Genomic DNA, 19767 nt, shown 5'->3' with positions numbered 1-19767 from the left:
GGTGATGCTTTGGGGGATGCAGCGGTTTACTGAACAACTCTCTTTTGGCTTGGTTTTGTTCTAGAGCTGCTTAGGATACAATGAAGTCTCAGGATTACAAGGTTTCCTGGAGAAAAAAATACCACAGTATGTCAATAAGCTTAGCTTGGCATGCAAGTCAACCTAACCACGATCTCAAAGAGCTGAGGGAAAAAGAAAAAACATTGGGTCATTGTTAAGTGACCCTCCATAAGCTCTGAATATTTCAGTCTGGAGACACCATCCTTCACGCTTCAGACAGCTTTAGCAGATTTTGCAGGAAAAAAACCCCCCAAAACAAATTACCAGCAGTTTAGGCTGCAAAAGATGCTTCCATGCCAAAAGAAATTAGGAGTCCCATCTTTTTTGGTGTGGGCCTATTTCATTGGTTTTAGTATTTTTCAAAGATGATGCAATAAAAAAAAATCTGATTTGTGTCTAACTGTAGACCAAGCAATAAGTAATTACAGTAAACTTTTATTGTGTTTTTGTTTGTGTATTGTGGAAGGCTAGCCTTGCTCGTATAAAACGTGGTGTATTTTAGCTGAATTCATACCAAACATAACTATGGTCCTGTTACTGTATATTTATTAATCTTTCATGTATAAGCTCTGACAGTTCTTTTCAAGTCAAACTCTTTTTCAAAGGAAGACTGCTTGAAGATTAAAAAGCACCATACACCAAATGCATCAAGGTAGAAGGAGAAAGGCAACAAATTATTGCTAAACTCAACATCTGAAGGTTTGCTTTTACATGATGATCGGTGAGAGCTTTTCATCATGGTCTCATGTCTACTCCAGTGACCACCTACTCATAAGAGGAGAAAAGAATATTCTTACATAAGCCCACGTTTGATCTTAAGCATCCATGTGTTTATTTTTCCACAAAGAGAAATGATTAGACTTGGTTGCATTTTCATTAATTTGCATGCACTCATATTATATGCATCATTTTAAAGTAAAAAAAAAAAAATCAGCATTGAACAGAGTGGTTTTAAATTGTTTTGCGAACTGTACTTCATTCTGTTCATCTGGTGTCGCTACCCTCCAGCCCTTCTCACCCCCCTTCGCCAACCTCCCCATCATCTTTTTCTTTTTTTTTTTTTTGTGGATGTGGCATTATCATCTGTCCTTGCTGTTTCAGGTAAAAGTAGAAAGAGTTGAGCATGAAAATCCACACCTGAATTTAAAATCAGTTCCTGAACAGTGACATCTGAGTTCCCCGCTTTGCATGAAAATAAATACATAACAAGGTCACAGAGTTGGCTCCCAAGTCATCAACAGTTCTACTGATGTTTCTGTAGTGTCACAGATGCATCTAGTCACTTGAGCTATGTTATTATTTAGATTCTAGCCAATCGTAAATTCACCTACATTGTGTTTTTGTGGAGTTACGTTGGCTACAAACTCTTTTTGAGCTTAATTAACAAATACAATATCTGGCTGTTTGCTGGCAGTTGTCTGCATTGTGTACATATCCAGTAAAGTTGACTTACAGTTCTTTTGGGGACTGTTTCTACCGGTTTTACACATTTGTTGCAGAACTCCTTCTTAGTCCATTGTACCTAAGAAGCATTGCAAATAGCATCCTGGAGGAGCATCATTGTGATGAAATGCCAAAGGGGAAATGTCGGGAAGAGCAGGAGCTTCTTAAAGAGACAGAGGACAATTTCAGTGCATTAAATTGCAAAGTCCAATTTCTTTTAAGTAATGTTTAATATATACAACATTTTCATTGCAACTGAGGGTTACATAGTTACTTGATTGTGTTATAAAATATTACTATATGTCTGGACAATACATAATGCTCCGTTTTAATTGTAAAATGTCCTGTCACATGTTTCTGAGGCATAAAACTAGTGAGAGTTTAAGTTAGTATCACCTAACTTAATGAATCCAAGATGTTTGCAACCAAAACTTCTGTCTTTTGTGCAGTTTTTCCTGCCTGGCACGCAGCAAATAACTGAGATTAGCTGCTTCTTTATAGAGCAGGCACATTACCCAGAAACGTAACCGGTGAAAGTCTGTCTGACTGTGGCATTTGGCCTGTTATGGCTCCATGCAATCTTGGTAACTGCATATTGAAAGCTCAGTCATGCAAACTAATTTCACCTTGCAATAATAGACACACAAACACACACACATCCATGAATGAAATATGGGACATTAATGGACTTTACCTGGAGAACTATGGCACAACTTACAACATCCTGCAGTACCTAATCTTTGCACCGGCAAAAGCAGAAATGATAAATTTTAGTCTCCTGCTGCGTACGCGTGAGCTTTGAAGACTGCAATGAAGCAGGATGCATAATGCATGAAGTTGGTTTTGAACGCCAAGCCACGCCAGGTGTATTTATAGTTTATCTTTGCTCTTTCTGTGTTTTGTTTTTCAAACTCTGTTTCTGTTCTGTGGCGTACTGGACGTCCTTTCTTACATCCATTAGATTGTTACAAGCTCATTTTTCTGAAGCCATTTAGCTCATTACTGCTTTGTCCTTTATTGGGATCCCACATAATTGCCACCATGGGGGAATATGTTTGGTAAAAGAGTAGTACAATACCTTGTCAAGATAAGACATGCTTTTAATTTATTACTTGTTGAACAGTGAGCCAATATGATTTTGCTGTTTTCGGTGTTTTCTGTCTTGTTTTATCACATTGTCAAAAGAATTCAAAAAGAGACAGATGAACAGAGTTCTCATCTCTTGGGTCAGGATGTTGCGTTTCCCTCAGTAATGATTTAAAAGACGAACATCTGTTTGCCTGAGACTCTGCTCATCCATTTATTTGTACATGTTTTTCCGTATGTGGGCCTTTTCACAGATCACACAGTATGTTCCCCGCTGTCAAATATGGTAGAAGAAACTTGATACACTGTGCTCTCTGAACACGCCATTTGGAGCTCTGCAACACAACAGCGCTCAGCGTGTGAATGGAGTGCGGGGTGTTTGTTAATTATCAGCACTGTCTTCGGAAGTTCTAGCTCCTCTCGCCCTGCTGATTAAAGATTAATGTTCAACATATTGTGCTTGGGCTATACAAAAACCCTACCAGGGCAAATAAATATTAGAAAGTTTGTCATGCCTCTGATGGGTTTGTTTTTGTTTGTTTTTTTTTCTTCAACAGAACATATCTCGCATTAATGACATAGTGAAGCAGGTGCTTCTGATATTCCCACATTTCTGTCTGGGCAGAGGTCTTATTGACATGGCCAAGAACCAGGCAATGGCAACTCTTTTCATCAATTTTGGTAAGTATTACTGTCACACCAGAAGCAAAAAACAAACTATGTCACATTAACTGAGACATGACGTTTTGCAACTTTATTTGTTGCTCATATGTCTATACAGTTTAAGCTTCAAATGCTTTCAATGTTGTCTGAAAGCAATATGCTTGGAGAACTATTAAGCTGGCATCCAGTGGTAGGATTTAAGAAAAGAACACTCTGTGCTGCCTTCCTCTTATACACTGCACAGGAGACTGACTGCTTCTGACAAAAACTACAATTTTAAAAGCTTAAATGCTTTTAAAATTCAGACATTTGTCACCAGAATTGTATATCAGTGGTCAATACAATCATTGTGAAAGTCTCACTTTTCTCCATATAATCGGTTCATGTTTTGAGAGTTTACTTACACTACATTATGCCACAGATTGTTCCAAGAACATGGTCTCTCACACTAGTGAAAGTATGAGGCTTTCTACTGTTGGTTTTTCTCGCAAAATACAGTTTGGCCTTTAACGTCAGTTCAAAACAAGGTTGTAGAGTCAGTAGAGGAGATGTCAAAGTCTAGTTATACATTCATACCGGTGCTACAAACTATCCTTCATTTACCCCGGCACACAAATAGAAAATTAACCTTCAGCTACAGTTCATAATCATGTTTGTTGGTTTTTCAGGAAATCAACCAACTTTTTATTCTTTCTTTCTTGCAAAGCAGAACTCACTTTTGTTTTTGTAAATTTGAATCAATTAGTTTTGTGCATTTTTGTTGATGTATGCATTAAATTGTTTATACATACACCAGAACATTATCCAGATCACTTAAAAGCATCCTAACACATTAATATTTTTTGTATTTTTGTCAAATTCAAATTCATTTAAATAGCACAAGGAGGAAAAAGTACTCAGAGAATACACTCTCTGTCTGTGGGAGGAAACTTGACACAAACTAGAGTGTGAGTTATCCTTGAACAGTTTGGCTGAAAGGAGAACAGATGAATGCTAACAAACAAACACTGAACAGGTTGGTGAGAACAGTAAAACATACATGCTGAGATCAGAGAGGGATGCTTAAAGCTACAGGGAGAGAAGAACAGATTGGGGGGAAAAAATTAGAAAGAATATTTACCCATTCATTTTAGAAGGGTGTGTTCCTCTTTTTCTCTTGACAAATACCTGGGTTCCATTTTGAAATGTACAGAAACAGTACTTAAGTTCTACTAAACTAACAATGGATTGATTTTAAAACAGTGCAATTCAATGTTACGACGGTATTTACGACGACAGAGGTTCAAAAATGATAAAAATATTATATTTTATAGAAAAAACGAACCATATTTGTACTGTTAATATTAATCCTTAAGGTAGTCGATAATTGCATTGATATTGATTTTTGAGGTTTTCAGAAAGATGGGGATATTGCTCAGATAAACGAACTCAAACTCATTGAGGACTAACACTTAAAAATCCATTTGAACATTGGTTTGCCCAAACTGTATCTGCAGTTACTCAAAATGACTCGGTGGGGTCCTTCCACTCACCTCCCACCCTGATTCTGACCAAATATTAAGCGTACCTGAGATCTAGTTTGATAAATATGGGGGAACCATGAACTGGTTCAAAAACAGTAGTTGTTCAAATTGCAGCTCGCCTCATAATTTTGAAAATGGTGTATACCATGTGTCCAATTGGCACATGTGTTTAAGTGTAACACCATGAACACAAGAATATTTGGGGATAAAAACAGCATGCCTTGGGTCTACTTGTGGTCACAACTCCAAGTAACACTAAAGTAGTACACATACCCACAAATCATTCAGCCCTTCCCAGAGAAACACTCAATTCAACCACAGTCCTCATTTTAAAGTGACACCATACTATTTCTTTCAAATAGCTAGTTCTCCAGGGGGGAAATATTTGACCGGTAACACAGCTCCCAAACCTCTACTAAAGCTCTGAGTTAAATTTAGACAGGAGAAAGGGAGACAAGTGGTACGGTGGCTGCGGAGGTGGATGTGGGGTCGAGGGGGCTGTCAAGAGGCAAAGAGGCACATGAAAGAGGAAGAGGAGCCTTATCTGTCGAGAGATGGAGCAGGAAATAGCGGTCTGAGGAATAATTTGCAGTGGTGGTGGAGACCAGAGAGAGAAAAGCAATCACAACTTAAAAGGGCTGGTGTGAAGAGGGGCTATTTACTAGAGAATGAGACTGAAAGCGCTTTCGTTTTTCTTGTCTCTCATTTTGCTCCCCCACCACTTCCCTCACCCCGCTGTATCAGGCTGTAAGGAGGGAGAAAGTTTGTGTCGAGGGCTGTCACCGCTTTACTTATGTGTTCATCCATTAAAGACCCTCACTTATACAAAACAAATACAGGATGTCAACAATTTTCTCAAGTTACTTTTTTTAAAAATTTGGCTATTCTGTCTAAAGCTTAAGTGGCTTCTTAAACTGCTGCCTTCAACAATACGTCACAGATAAATTTTAAAAGACCGATAACATTTACAGAAGACACACTATTATTTGGCTGTCTGTGAAGTGAAAACATAGTAGTTTTCTTTTTGTTTTGACAATTTTTACCTGAAACTCTTTCTGACAAGATCTAGAAATGGACCTAAAATGACCCATGAATCTCATTGCTGTCTTCATATCCTTTGTTTTAGGGGAAGATCGTTTTAAGAATCCACTGAGCTGGGAGATGGTGGGAAAAAATCTCCTTGCCATGTCTATTCAAGGAAGTGTGATGTTCCTCACTACCATTCTCATCCAGTACAAGTTCTTCTGCAAACCGAGGTGAGTCTTAGAAACTTTTTAATGGCATTTCTCTTTCCTTGGGTACGGTAATATCAGACAATAATTAAGATGCGAAAATTTAACATAGCCATTATTTAACCAGCATTTTGATGATGTCACATTACACAATTGTATAAAGTGACTCGGTTCTTGCTTGAGGTTTCCGTTTTTCAGAGGCACTAGCATTTTAAAAACAAATTTGGTTTACAATTGGCCAGCTTTTAACAATCAGTTGACTAATCATTGCAGTGACCCCTCGCAAAGAAAATTGGCTTAAAAATGGGTTATTTAGGACAGAGCACACAGACTGCTCAGCAAATTTCATTTCAAGTAAACTGCTTTATTTACCACTTGCGACCAGTCCAACCCCTTTTGTTCAGTGACCACTGTAGATGGACATCAGCCCCCCCAGTTACCCTGCCCAGAAAAGCAGAAATAAATAATGGATGCTTTATTTATCAGAGCTTTGAAATAATTTTGGTTGTTTTTCACTTAAGTAGCTCAAATGTAGCTACTTAATTGAAAAAGGTAGCACAGTGACAAAATGTTCAGTGTCATTGCGTTAACACTGAACATTGTTATGGTAAAGACAAGAATTTGCTACTTAAAAGCAAAGGCACAATATTTTGTCATCAAATGTAAGAATTGTCTGCTGTGTTTGAGCCAAACAGTCGGGATGCTATCCTTGCATCTTTCTCTGTCTAGCTTATCTTTGCTAACTAGAAACCTTTTGCACTCAAAAATCTGATTTATTTTAAATTTAGTGGATTTTGTCAACTCAAGTTGAAATTAAATAACATTGGGAATTTTGATAACTTTTTAAATTAACCAAAAAGAAAGAGACATCATAATAGGCTCTTTCAATCTCAACTTTAGATGTTTTTGGTTGGCAAAAAGATGTGCTAAAAATAGAAAGGGAAGAAAAATATGACTAATAGCAATTTTATTCAAAACTTTATGCCTCAGCAGACATCAGTGACTGATGACAAAGCCACTTATCTTGATCTTGTCCCACTGGGATTAATTTTTGCTTTAAAATAAAGCTCTGATGGGAAAGTGGAAAAGATTATTGTTATGTGCAAGTTGTCCAGTAAGGAGTTTGCCTAACACTGAAGCTAGTCAAGTCTAAAATATTATCTGAATGCAAACATGTGGTAAGCACAGACGTCTCCAACGATAACATCAGTGTCCATACTTTACATTTCAGAAAATGTATTCTTTTCAAAGAAGCTACGTGAATGATCAGGTTTTCCTGAAACACTTGAAAGCTGAATAGGAATATTAGCACTATAGGTTGTTCAGCACCAATCTGGTGATTGAATAAAGAACACATTAATTTATTGAATAGTAAATTATAAGTAATAATTTACTATTCAACAAATCAATGCATCTAAAAGGGGTTTTGGATTGAAAATGTTGCTTATTTTTTGTAATTTTTGATTAAAATGTGATTAATTGTATTAAATAAATTGCAAACCCTTCCATTAAATTGATTAAAACTTTTAGTCCCATGTAAGCGTTTTGCACATTTGTTCCAAATGCACCTCACAAACAACAAATCTTTGCTATCCAAATAGCAACATGTGTTTATTCGTTCTGTGACTGCATTTGGGTTTGTGGGTGTGAATTTTTGTCAAATTAATGTTTCCATGGAAACTAACCCTCTGCAGCTCATGAAAATTGTAGGAATTGTTTTCACAGGGTTTGAACTTTGACTGAACTAATTTATTAGGTTTATTTTAATATTAACAAGCAGAGATAATCGGAGCCCTTGACTTTGTGTCCAATCAGGCTTATATCACCAAAGCAGTCGGCTACAGAGGAGGAGGACGTTGACGTTGCCCGGGAACGCCAGAGAGTGTGTGAAGGCAGAGCTCAGAACGACCTGTTGAGGATCAGTAACCTCACAAAGGTATTCGACCTTGATTTCAAATACTTTTTTTTAGTCTGCGTTATTCAGTCTTTTTCTATGATAAATCATCCCGCAGGCCGGTTTGCACAACAAGGCACAATCACACAATTTTAATACACTTTGGCATAGTCCTTTTTCAATGTGCAAGCCACAGGATTCTAATTAGTGAAAGAACATACTGCCTTCAGATGATCCCCAGCTGCCTATCTTTTCTTGAAATGTGACAGTTTTGTGAATGTGTGCGGTAACATTTCATCATGAATGCCATAAAAACAATTTTTTTCTTTGAGTCTTTGGGGGTTTTTTTCTTTCCAATCAAACATCAGCAAAGTTTTTTGTGTGTGCCCTTGAGGATCCTCATTCAATAATTTCTTTTTTTATCTTGCATCAAAAAACATACATATTTTACATTTTTGAGATGCATTTCACACACAGCAACCTCCTCATTTATCGTCACCTCTGCTAAAGATGTGTGAAAAGGTTTAAATTAAATCTGTCTTTTATAGCAGTAGCAAAAAAATTATATATATATATTTTTTTTTTCATTTACTGAGTTCAAAAATTCAATCTTCAGACATAACAGTTGTTAACAACGATGAGCATCCCTAACAGGTATTGATGAATAAGTAGCATTTTGTTATTTGGAGTTTGGAGATGATCAGAATATCTCCAAAAGTCTAGTAAGTGACCTTTGTGTCTTTGATTCCTCAGGGTATAAATATGAAGTAACATCAGGCCTATTTTTCTTACCTACTTTTAAAAAATGGGGAACACAAGGGAACAAGAAGCAGAAGAAATATAGTAAATCTATTTCTGCATGTTTGTAAATTTGTTTGCTGTGTTTTGTTAATGTATTTTTGTGTTAAACAAAATTTAAAAGTTTGATTAAAATACTACGCAAAAATATAAGAATGCCTGCTTTCGTAACACAACAAATACCTAAAATTAGATTAGGCAAGTATAAGACCTTCATATAAAGCTAAAATTTAGAGCTGTTTAGGAGCCAAACGAGCCAGCGCTCAGAAAGGAGATGATAGTTTTTCAACTCTTTATTATGCTGATATGATTCATATGTAAGAAGTATTACTTAAAAAAAAGTCAGAAAACTACATTGTCAATGAGCAAAAAAGCAGTCGAAGTCCAAGGATGACAGAGGGGATGGCATAAGACTGGTTTTGTTTTGATGTTAGTACTCTGGCCTTTAGTTCATCACAGTGCTTGTGCGTCTCTGAGGCGGCAGGATTAATGTTTGCTCCACTGGCAGATGTTCCCTCCCTGCGGGCCTCGTGGCAGCAGGAAGTGTCACAACGGCAGCCTCCATTGCACTTCTGACGCCGACAGTTGGCTGATCTAAGAGCCTTTTCCTCCTTACCACCTTTCCTTACTTCTCTGCTCCCTTGGTCTCCTCGGTCTCACCATACTTAATCTTTCGCTTATTGCTCACTCGCACAGTTGGCGCCGCGCTCTCAGGGATAATTACTGAACAAGTGCTGGCTGAAACAGTTGGAGAGGTAATGTATTACAAATCATCTCTCAAGGTGAAAAAAAAAAACGAGAAGCTTGTATAGTTGTTCCTCTTCAGACAGGATTTATGTAACTTTTTGGAGAATAATGCCTTATCGGTACAACAGATGACTTCCCAGAACTTCTGTTTCTGATGAGGTGGACACCTTCTCCAATGACAGGTTGTGTCCGAAATGACACATTTTCCATCACTGTAGGAAAACAGCAGTTCGTTGGCAGAAGGCATCAGGATTCCTCATGCAGTGCCCTCATTGACTCCCACAACAGCTGTGGCCCATCCATTTGAGAGGGGGGGGGTTAGATAACAAATTGATCAATGAGCACACAGCTTTGGTGGCCACACGCCACAGGATACACCCTGTCATAAATCCAAGCATGCCTCTGAAGCGAACGACAGCACATCAGTCATGTGTCGGATTCCTGAATCACCCTCCTTCCTTCCATCTCCTTTTCCTGCTCCTCCAAACATCAGTTTTTCCCCATCTGCTAGCTTCCACTTAGCATTAGCACCTCGACTGTCATCGGTTAAGACTCTAATGGAAGCGTGTCGGTCTGAGAGCCCGTTATTGGGATGCCGCTGTCAATTGAGCTTTCCAGACGCTCATTAAGTTGACAGGGAAGTTTTCGGAAGACCTGTGACAGATGTTTGAGTTTAGAAGATGAGCAGATGAGTGGCACCTTGGCGTGCTACAGCTCAGCTAATGCGATAATGTTTGCCCTTGGACTTTTAGTGGCACAAATCAGACACTAGCTGACAAGAGTTCTCTATTGAATAATCACTAAAATGTTACCTCTGTTTCTCCCTGGTGTTTACAACGATGGCGAAGTGGGTATTTGCTATCCAACTGAATTTATTATTATTATTATACATTTATTACTTAAAAATAAAAACATTGTGTCTGGAAATGACTGTACTTTTTAAAGAATTTTCTCGGCGTAAGATAAGAAAAATAAAAGATAAGTATTGAAAAACAATTTTACTTCCAACCATCTGTCTGTATGTTCATTCATCTAAATGACTAGATGAAATCATTTTTTGTTTTGAAGAAACAAATTTCATTTTTTTCCTATTTGTCTTTTTTTTGAAGAAAATAAAACATTTGAAAGAGAAACCCAAGGAGAGCTGTTGACAAGAGTTTCACTCACAATTTGACAGAAGGGAAAATATTATCAAGCCAAGACGTGACATGTTAGCAGCTCCTAACAAATATGTCTGAATACTGGATTTAAATATAAAGGCATTTCAAAATAGAAGTAATTTAACTATGTGCGTATACCTGTGCACATCTTTTGTTTGTTTTTTGGTGTAAAAGTCACATTTACTGTGTTTGAGTATCCAAACTCTGCTTGCCAATTTACCAAATGCTAACTGAGTTTTCTTCTGTATTGTTGGTTGACATCCCATCTCTCCACCTTAAATGAAAATACAAAAAATGAGCTGGTTCACAAAGCAATCGTTCTTCATAGCTCTGAAGGACACAGTCTTTGTTGTATATGTCAATTCGTTTTAATATTATATCACTGTCAGCAGCTATAACAAAGACTTTCTCATCTAACCACCTGCAGCAAAACAAAACTTAGGATTGAGTATGAAAAATCTTCTTGGAAAACTGAGTCATGCACTAATTATACTATTATGTTGAATACAATTCAGCAATTTTAATTCCAAGTCAATGTTACTGCAATTTATTGGCCGTACTGTTTTTTTTTTTTTTCTTTTTTGGTAGGTATAGTGAGATTAGGCACATTGATATGAAGCAGCTTAATGAGGCTGATCTCTGGCCGTGGATGTTTCTGTGTGAAGTCTTTCAAATGTCCTGAAAAATCCCAGCCGTCTTTCATTTGGACTACAAAGAGTCCGAATGAAATAGTTACGTTCAAAATGTTTTAAAGGTAAATGAGAAAAGCGATGGATTTATAATCAGGTTTAACAAAGCTGTACTTTGTGTAAGATGATTCATTAATATTCACTCATTCACTCATGACTGTGACCACAATGTGCCTTTGGCAACTTGGGATTCTGCTTCAGATTCTTTGAGCATTCTAACTAAAAAGGAGCACTTCACATGCCCTGCCCTAATTGACTTTTAAAGAGAAGCATTTTGATAACTGCGATGCAGATCCGTGGTGGTGTTTTATTGTCTGAGTGGTCAGTATTTTACACTCTGGAGGCATATTCTCCCAATCTTTTCTACAAAATTGTTATAATTCAGTCACATTGGAGGATTTCCAGCATAACTGACCTCTTTTTAAAAGGTTTGTCATTTAAGTTTGACTCAAGGCTGGGGTTTTGACTAGGCCACTTCAAGATCTTTACTTGCTACCAGGTGATTTTAGTGAATTCTAATCCTGAAGGGTGAAATGCTACATGATTGAATATGAAATCTAGAAATCATAGCATTTATTTGAAAATTTGCATGTAAACTTGTGCAAGTGATTTAAAAAAGCTTTCTAAATCTCTTTCTTCATTGTCATACAAGCTGGTTGGAACATCTCTGTTTTAGGGTATGTTGTTTTGTTTATTTATTTTGCTCAGTTTGGTTTCCAGTCTGTCGCGCTGAGAACACTAGACGTGTTTGAAGAACGTACCCATTAATAAAATACTTCCAGCTTGTGAGTGTGGAAGGTTATTGAGGCTGATAAAGTGCTCCTCAAAGTCGAAGCAGATTACCTTCACAGGCTCCGTCACTGCAAACACTAATTTAAAAAAAGAAAAAAAAATTCTGCACAAGTTTTTCAAATGTATTTGGAAAGCCTTTCAACCTTTCAAGGGTCTGGCTTCTGCATAGTTTTCCAAATGATCCATTGTATTTAAAATGTGTTTCCTTGACTTTCACAATCTCTCTTTCCCTTTTTCTGCTACCCGCTTCCTCCCCCCCCCTTTTTTTCTTGCTGCTGCTATGGTCTATCGCACTGTACTCTCTCATGCCATCCACTGTTCTGTCTCCCTCGCAGTCTGCTCCCCACCGTCCGCCGCCTTCCGCCTTTTCTCTGGCTGGTTGGTTGATTCATTGTATTGTCTGTTCGCTGCAGGTATACCCTGGGAAGAGCACCCCTGCTGTGGACCAGCTATGCGTGGGCGTGCCTGCTTCAGAGGTGAGCCAGATGCTGCAGAATTACACAAGCAACTTCTCAACTGTAAAGTTTGTGTGAAATTTGTCAACCAGGAGGACACTTTTTGCACAGTGAAAACTAGAAGTTTTTACTAATTTCTTTATTTTAAAAAAAACAGTGCGATTGTATAATCAAGCCACGCTGGACAAAAATACAGGTGATATAAATACATAGTTTAAAGGCCAAAATCAATGTGATATTGGTTGAGTAATTGATCACAACTTCTGTTTTTGAAATCAATAGATTTTGTCTCATTCTTTCCTTCAACCGAGTCCATACAAAATGTTCTCTAAACTCAGCTTAATGAAGGCAGCAAAGCAATCCATCTCCATTACTTATGGCATTATAGCACTGGTTAGTATAAGTGTTCAAAAATAAACACACAAAGTCTATACAGTACCAAGCAGCGTAGGCGTGTGGATCGAATTTAATATCGCAACCTTGTAAATTACAACCGGATAACAAATTTGGTTAAATGAAATCATTTCATAGCATGTGATACATTACACACGGCTTAAAAGCTGCTCTACACACACATCTAAACACAGTGTAAAAAGCTGACAGTCATTGGGGCTCAGAGGGCTTCCCCGCTGGTACCCATCGTCGCTGCCGGTGTTTACTCAGAGCCCAGTGTAAATGCCAGAGGAATATTGGGATTCGTGGGGCTATGCTGATCACACGCCACACTTCCATGCATTATTTACATCAAGCTTAGCCCTGCTCGACGCGTTCATTGGGCGCAGGTCACAAACAAGCAGGGATCAATGGAAGACAGGAATCAAATATTTATGCCAAAACCAGAATACCCAAGACCAAGGGGGAGGGGTCAGATGACCACAAATAGAGGGGTCTGCAGGAACAACTTCCTTTCATGCTGAAGCCGTAGAATCAGTAGCGCCGGGAGAAAAAAAATAAAGACGGAGGAGACCGTTTGTTTGTTGCAGTGTGAAGAAGCACGTAGAGACTCTGGGAATAGCAAGACTCACACAGTGTTTGTTGATTTACTGCCTGTTTTGTTTGTGCACACAATACATCAATTTGTTATTTTGTAAACCACCGAACTACTCGGAAAGACGTTCACACTCTCCGTATATTTGCCTCATTGTATTTGCTAATGATCACAGAGTATTACGAATGCGGTCAAGAATGTTGCCCTGTCAGTTCTCCGATGAGACTTGCACTGTTTTCCTAACGGACGACCCCTCTGCTCCAGTGTTTCGGCTTGCTGGGGATCAACGGCGCTGGGAAAACCACGACATTCAAGATGCTGACGGGAGACATCCCAGTCTCCAGCGGAGAGGCCTTTCTAAACGGATACAGGTGAGGCTCTGTGTCCCACTAGTGCACAGAGTAACTTATCTCAATTAGCCACCCAAGATAGCTGCTCAGGTGGGGATCGAGCTCTAGTTTTTTTTTTTCTCTCTAACCATCTTTTTCTTTTTTTTTCAGTCTGCAACTTTTATATTTTGCTTTGTCTACCTTCAGTGTGTTTTGTTGTCAGGGTTCCTGGAAATGTCTGCGACAGTATGTGATTTGATTGAATTTATTTTCTTGTTTGAAAAGCATGGCAAAATAAAAGCAGAGTAGTAGACAATGTTTGTATCTGCAGACTATAGTAACTGTTTCATCCATCCATCCATTTCTTCTTCCCCTTCTTCCTTCTTTCTTCCCTTCCTTCCTGTCTTTCTATTTTTCCTATGTCTCTTCTGTCCTTCCATTGTTTTTGCTTTCAGTTTGCCTTTCAATTGCTTCAAGCTTTACGTCAACACTTTGGCTATTCCTTCCCTAATTGTCTCCTGTGCTTGCTATTTCATTCTTCAGATTTTTTTCCTTTCTTCATCCCTTCCATCTCACCTACTTTTCCTCTTTCCTATCCTCCCTTCATTTTGTCCTTCCTTCTGTCCTTTGTTCCCCCTACTTTGTTTTTCTTTTGTTCTCTCTACCAGCATACTTTTCTTTGAAATCCCATTTTAAAGCCTGCCACTGTTGTGTTATAAGTTTTCTATGAACTTTTGTATTCATATGCAGTGAGGCAAGACAAAAATCTCTGGAAGTCTGAGTACAGGAATGTGTGGGAATTTGATATATATATATATATATATATATATATATATTCCTGCTTTGTCTCCTCACCAACATATTCGGAACACTGTGATCTTTCTTGCTAATATATAATTCCTTTTGACCTGTACCTGCTTCAGTTTTTTTTGTTGCATGTGTCTACAAAATCAACCACAAAGAATGGTTGTACATGTAATATGAAAAAATAAAACACCTTGACAACAGCAAAACAAGAACCCAGAACGCTTTGCGAGAAAGTAGGCTTGCCGTCTCTTATTTTTAGGAACAAACAGCTCTGTTCCTTCGCCTCCTTCGGCAAGCATCTCCAAGCCCGGCTGAGGGAGTGCACACTCAGTGGAGCGGTGGTTGCTCTAGATGTTCGTTCATACATCTGATAATTGACTTTGTGTTCGACACGGGAGCAAAGTCGTATGCAGCGGGGGCCTTGCACAGCTCCGGTAATGTTGATTAATGTGGGTGATAGTGATCAAAGAAAAATCTCTGGGACCTTTAGGGGAATCAGCTGAAAAGAGGAAAAACAGATGTGAGCAGGCAACACCCACTCTTATGTTTTCATCTCATTATGCTCGCTTTCTGCGCTCTGGCAAGAAGAACGATCAGCAGAGGAGGAAAGGCAACAGTTTCTTAAATGGATGCTTCTGCTCTCGCAGCAGTTCTCTATCTTATCTGTAATTTCAAGAATATCTGTCCCTACCTGCATCGACTTCCTTTTCTGCTTGGTGTCTGTTTAGTGTTAAAAAAGGAAACCATGTGGGTGTTGGCTCATTTGCTATCTTTTATTCTAATAGCCCAAGAGGAAATTAGAAAATTAGTGAATCATTACCTCATTTGTGGTTGTGTTGGATGTTTACATCATAGACTGTTTGTGTGATCTCTCAATTGCAAACAAAAGCACATCTCCTCTCCGCCCCACATTTTTCTAAATTATAGGCACATTTACATTCAGGTCTGTTTATTTTTATAGCTTCAGTTCACAAGAACCATCTTCTCAGGGTACTTTGCAAGACAAATAGGACATATTCTTTTCAGGTATGTAGAATCCAACTCAGTTCACATTGACTTCAAATCCATCTAATTCATTCCTGCACAATAAAACCACACGGTCACATTCAGATCAAGCTACACTATGTCCAAATCAGTCTGAATTACAATGCAACACAGTCAGATTAAGCTGATGATGTAATGCAAATTAGTAAAAAGACATCAATCTACAGAGGCTAATTGGAAGAGGGCTTTGTCTTTGCAGCTAAGATACAGATATTGAAGGGACTTTTAAATCTGACTTCGGTTTGAAGTTTAATTTTACGTTCGTCTTCTCCAAATCTAGCTTTCTCACTCTTCATCAGAAAGTCACTATGTCAGTTTTTTTTTTTAATCAAAACCTGTAATGAACAAAAGTGTTTTGAGACTTGATTTGAAGTAGACACATCTCAGCTTTCCAGAGAGTTTCCTCCTGAGCTGAAGAGCATATAAACTACAACCTCACCTTGTTCAGTCCTTGTGCTTAGAACACTAAACAACCAGACTTTGGGAGTCTACATGGTGTGTAACTGACAAGCAACTCAGACCAGTTCATTTATAAAGTAGAATTTATAGTAATTGTTCTTTTTCTGTTTTTTCTTGTCTGCAAGCCTCTGTAGACATCATGTGTTGTGTAGAGACACAGTAATGACAAAGGTTGTCTTAAGTTTCCAAAGTTTTGCTGAACCCTTTAGTCATATATAGAATTGTAGGTTTTTATATGGATTATGTGTTGCTTTTGTCTAAACTCAATGTCCTGAGTAATGTTTAAAATTGTTTCCCTGAATGATTGCTTTATATTGTTTTAGACTTTTTCTTTTTTATATAACCCAGTCCCCCGTTAAGTAAAAACAACTCCACTGAGAGACTGCCAAAGGCAAAGTTTGACTGTAGGAAAACTGATGTATTAATAAAGCGATGCTCAGGTCTTTGTATCAACCTCTACCTTCACTGGGAATAGTCAATTATTGTTTGGAGATCTGAGGATTTCCATTCTAATGATTTCAGAATGCTTGAATAGATTTCTTTGTTGTTTTGTTTGTAGCTTTTGTCTATTCACTTTGCAACTGAAGCCCCCTTTACTCCAGATAAAGACTACGACATGAAAATAAAAATCAGAAAAAAATGAAAAGGTAATTATTTATTCATTTGTAAAGTTGTCTTGGCTGATTTAAGAACATTCTTCATTCTGTACTATGGATGAGAAAATGTTCCTGACCATTTTAAACATGCTGATGAGAGTTTGATGTTTAAATATTGTGGCGGGAGGATGTCAAGATATTGAGGGAACCTACAGTAGACACGCTTGTTGGTTATCTGTGACTTATGACCAGCATACACTGCTGCCTGTGACCTTATCATTGGATAATATGAAGCAGAACTAGCAACTATGGTTTCATGGTTTTATAACTGCTACTCCCATGGGCTTCATCTTTAGCTATTTTTGGCTTCAAGCTAAAGGCAGTTATCAAGCAGCTGCGACAAACAATCTATTATCTCCAGGCCAAATAAATTGAATCCAAAGCTCAAGCCCCTTGCACATGGTCCTGGGTTACTCATGAAGTAGGGCTATCAGGAGGAGGGAAATGTTTTATGTGAAACCTGTATTTTTGGTGCTACAGTGATCGGGAAAAAAAAACAAACACCACATTTTGGAATATGATTGCATGATTCTTGATGAGCTGAGGAAAATATCAATTATGTTTCCTTCTACACAATATGGGTGTATTTAATGGCAGAGGTGCAGAAACGACTCAATGAACAAATGGTCACGTGAGTGCTGCGGACCACAGAATCAAAGTTATACACTGATGGTCACCAGTAGGACTTTCACTGCTTTTTCTTACTTTGGCCGAAACATTCCCCACCTCTATGGAAAATTCTTTTAACCACATAACTGGATTTTCTCTGTGACATTTAAGTAACTATGAAACGTCCTATTAGGAGGTTTGTTGCTTAATTATGGCCAGAAAATTTAATTTGACACATTTAAAATACAGCTCACCTGCAGATGGGAGCCTGAGGCGTTGCTAAATTTGCGTCATCTAATGGGTTCTTTGGCAGCTGAAGTAAGCTTTTATTCTTCATAAATCTGAAGAAAAAAACTTTTTGCTGTGGTTGTGGGGATTTGTGTGTACATTGGGGTACAAAAGAACTTGAAGGACCATAAAATGGGCTTTGTTGCTGGGCACAATAGATTAACTTAGATGTTTTATTGATCCATGGAGGTAAAAAAAATATATATATATCGCAATAGCATATGTAACAAGAATAATTGCAGAGTAACCAAACCTATATTACTTATACTCTAAGACAAAATAAACAGTTATGGGTCACTGATTAAACATTTTTAGAAAATCTAATTAACTGTAAACCATGAATAAATTGTGACTTTTGCTGAGAAAAGTCAATACTTAATGTCACTTGTTGGACATTAAACAATGGAAGCTAAATTACTTGAAAGGTCTCCTATAGATGTTTACCAGAGGTTTTAACAAATGTGGAAAATGCTGTATGTATCTAAATACCTCTCCATGCCTCCTATTTTTATCTGGTTATAAGGTAACACTGATTTCCAATCCATGCTGCAAAATTTATTAGTCTGCAGGGATTCAATAAGCAAAGTTAGGTTTTAAACAACATTCATCAAATTCTATTAGGCAGAAGACTGGCAAACACTCCTCAGCAAAAATCTCTAGAAGAAATATTTTTATTCCAACTCGGAATGATTTTTGGTGTAGAGTCCTTTCATGAAAATGATGTTGAGAAATACTTAACCACTTTATGTTAGAACCAGATGCAGACCATTACCTACACTTACCACAAACCTTTGTCACAATAAGACCACAACACAGAATTAGATCACTGAAGCTTTAAGTTTATTCCAGCCTTTTTTTGATTTATCCATTTGACCATACCTTTTGAAAAATACCCATTAAAAAAACTCTCCCAGTGTTATCTTTAAGAAACAAAGCAGCTTGGCAGAGATGAAAGAAAATCCACTTCACCACTTTATGCCTCGGAGTGATAAAGACAGCCTGTGTGTGGAGGTATTTTATTTATTTTTTTTTTTACCCAATTTGCTTCAGACATAGTGACATTTAGTTGGAGGTACGTGCAGAGTATGACACATTTCATTCCGTGGCTTTTACTGGGCTATCTTTGTTTTCTTGTGTTTCTTATCAAGTCATTGTGAATATTTGACAAGTCTCTCAGAAATGTTTGCTTTGCCAGCTCTTGACCTCTTCTCGTTCTCCAAAGGTTTTGTCATACCATTCTATAATTAAGTTATTTCAAAAACTATTGGCAATCATACTATAAAGAGCATTTTGTTTTTTTCCCAGCATACGGACAGAAATGAGACATGTTCACCAGAACATGGGTTACTGTCCCCAGTTTGACGCCATTGATGACCTTTTGACTGGACGAGAGCATCTGGAGTTTTATGCTCGACTAAGAGGGGTACCAGAAGCAGAGGTTGCCATGGTAATTCACATTTTATTTCTACCTTCCAATGGATTGAGGCAGCTTTAGGCTGTAAAGCTAATGCAGACGCAATAAAATACTTTCTTTTTCCAGGTGGCTTAGGGTGTGTTCTCTGCTGCATGTCAGCAAGAATACATGTTTAGAAACAAACATGCAGAAGCTAGCGGTAACCTGGATGCAAGAAGCCATGCATAATGAAATTTGGCCCATGTAACAAAAGCAGCAGCTGTGGGTTGTGGCTCTACATTATTCACAGTGCCCAGTGGTGTGGCATGCCTTAGGCAGCCTGGCTGCTCTTCTCTCACACCAACTGCCTGCAGGAGAAAAAAAATCAAAAGAGGAAGGGGGCCAGCAGTGACCACAGACTCAGAGCCAGGACTTTGATGTCTTAGCTGCAGTGCAAAGGGACCCCGTCCTGCAAGCAGTACTCTGAATGTTGCAGGAATCCATTGTGATATTTGAAGACAAAAAAAATCCATTCAAACAAATTCCTTCTAATGTTTTACTTGTCCAAAACAAAACCCTCACACATTTACAGTTTGGGGATAATTACAACTAAAATACTGCAGTATATCATTAATTTTAGAAAAATCTTAAT

The 19767-nt window shown here is 38.0% G+C and overlaps 1 protein-coding gene across 5 annotated transcripts in view; it reads left to right on the top strand.

Annotated features, from left to right (window-relative positions):
* LOC114157570 (ATP-binding cassette sub-family A member 1) overlaps positions 1-19767 on the top strand; it is a 188776-nt gene that overhangs the window by 145028 nt on the left and 23981 nt on the right. For all 5 annotated transcript variants that reach the window (XM_028038645.1, XM_028038647.1, XM_028038646.1 and 2 more), the window contains 6 exons: positions 3147-3270; positions 5902-6031; positions 7823-7943; positions 12501-12563; positions 13795-13901; positions 19028-19169. In XM_028038645.1, the coding sequence (XP_027894446.1) occupies positions 3147-3270; positions 5902-6031; positions 7823-7943; positions 12501-12563; positions 13795-13901; positions 19028-19169 (687 nt within the window). The remainder of the gene's footprint in view (positions 1-3146; positions 3271-5901; positions 6032-7822; positions 7944-12500; positions 12564-13794; positions 13902-19027; positions 19170-19767) is intronic.

This window comes from Xiphophorus couchianus, chromosome 14 (genome assembly GCF_001444195.1).
Source record: "Xiphophorus couchianus chromosome 14, X_couchianus-1.0, whole genome shotgun sequence".
NCBI lineage: Eukaryota > Metazoa > Chordata > Actinopteri > Cyprinodontiformes > Poeciliidae > Xiphophorus > Xiphophorus couchianus.
This window is presented reverse-complemented; position numbering and strand designations above follow the sequence as displayed.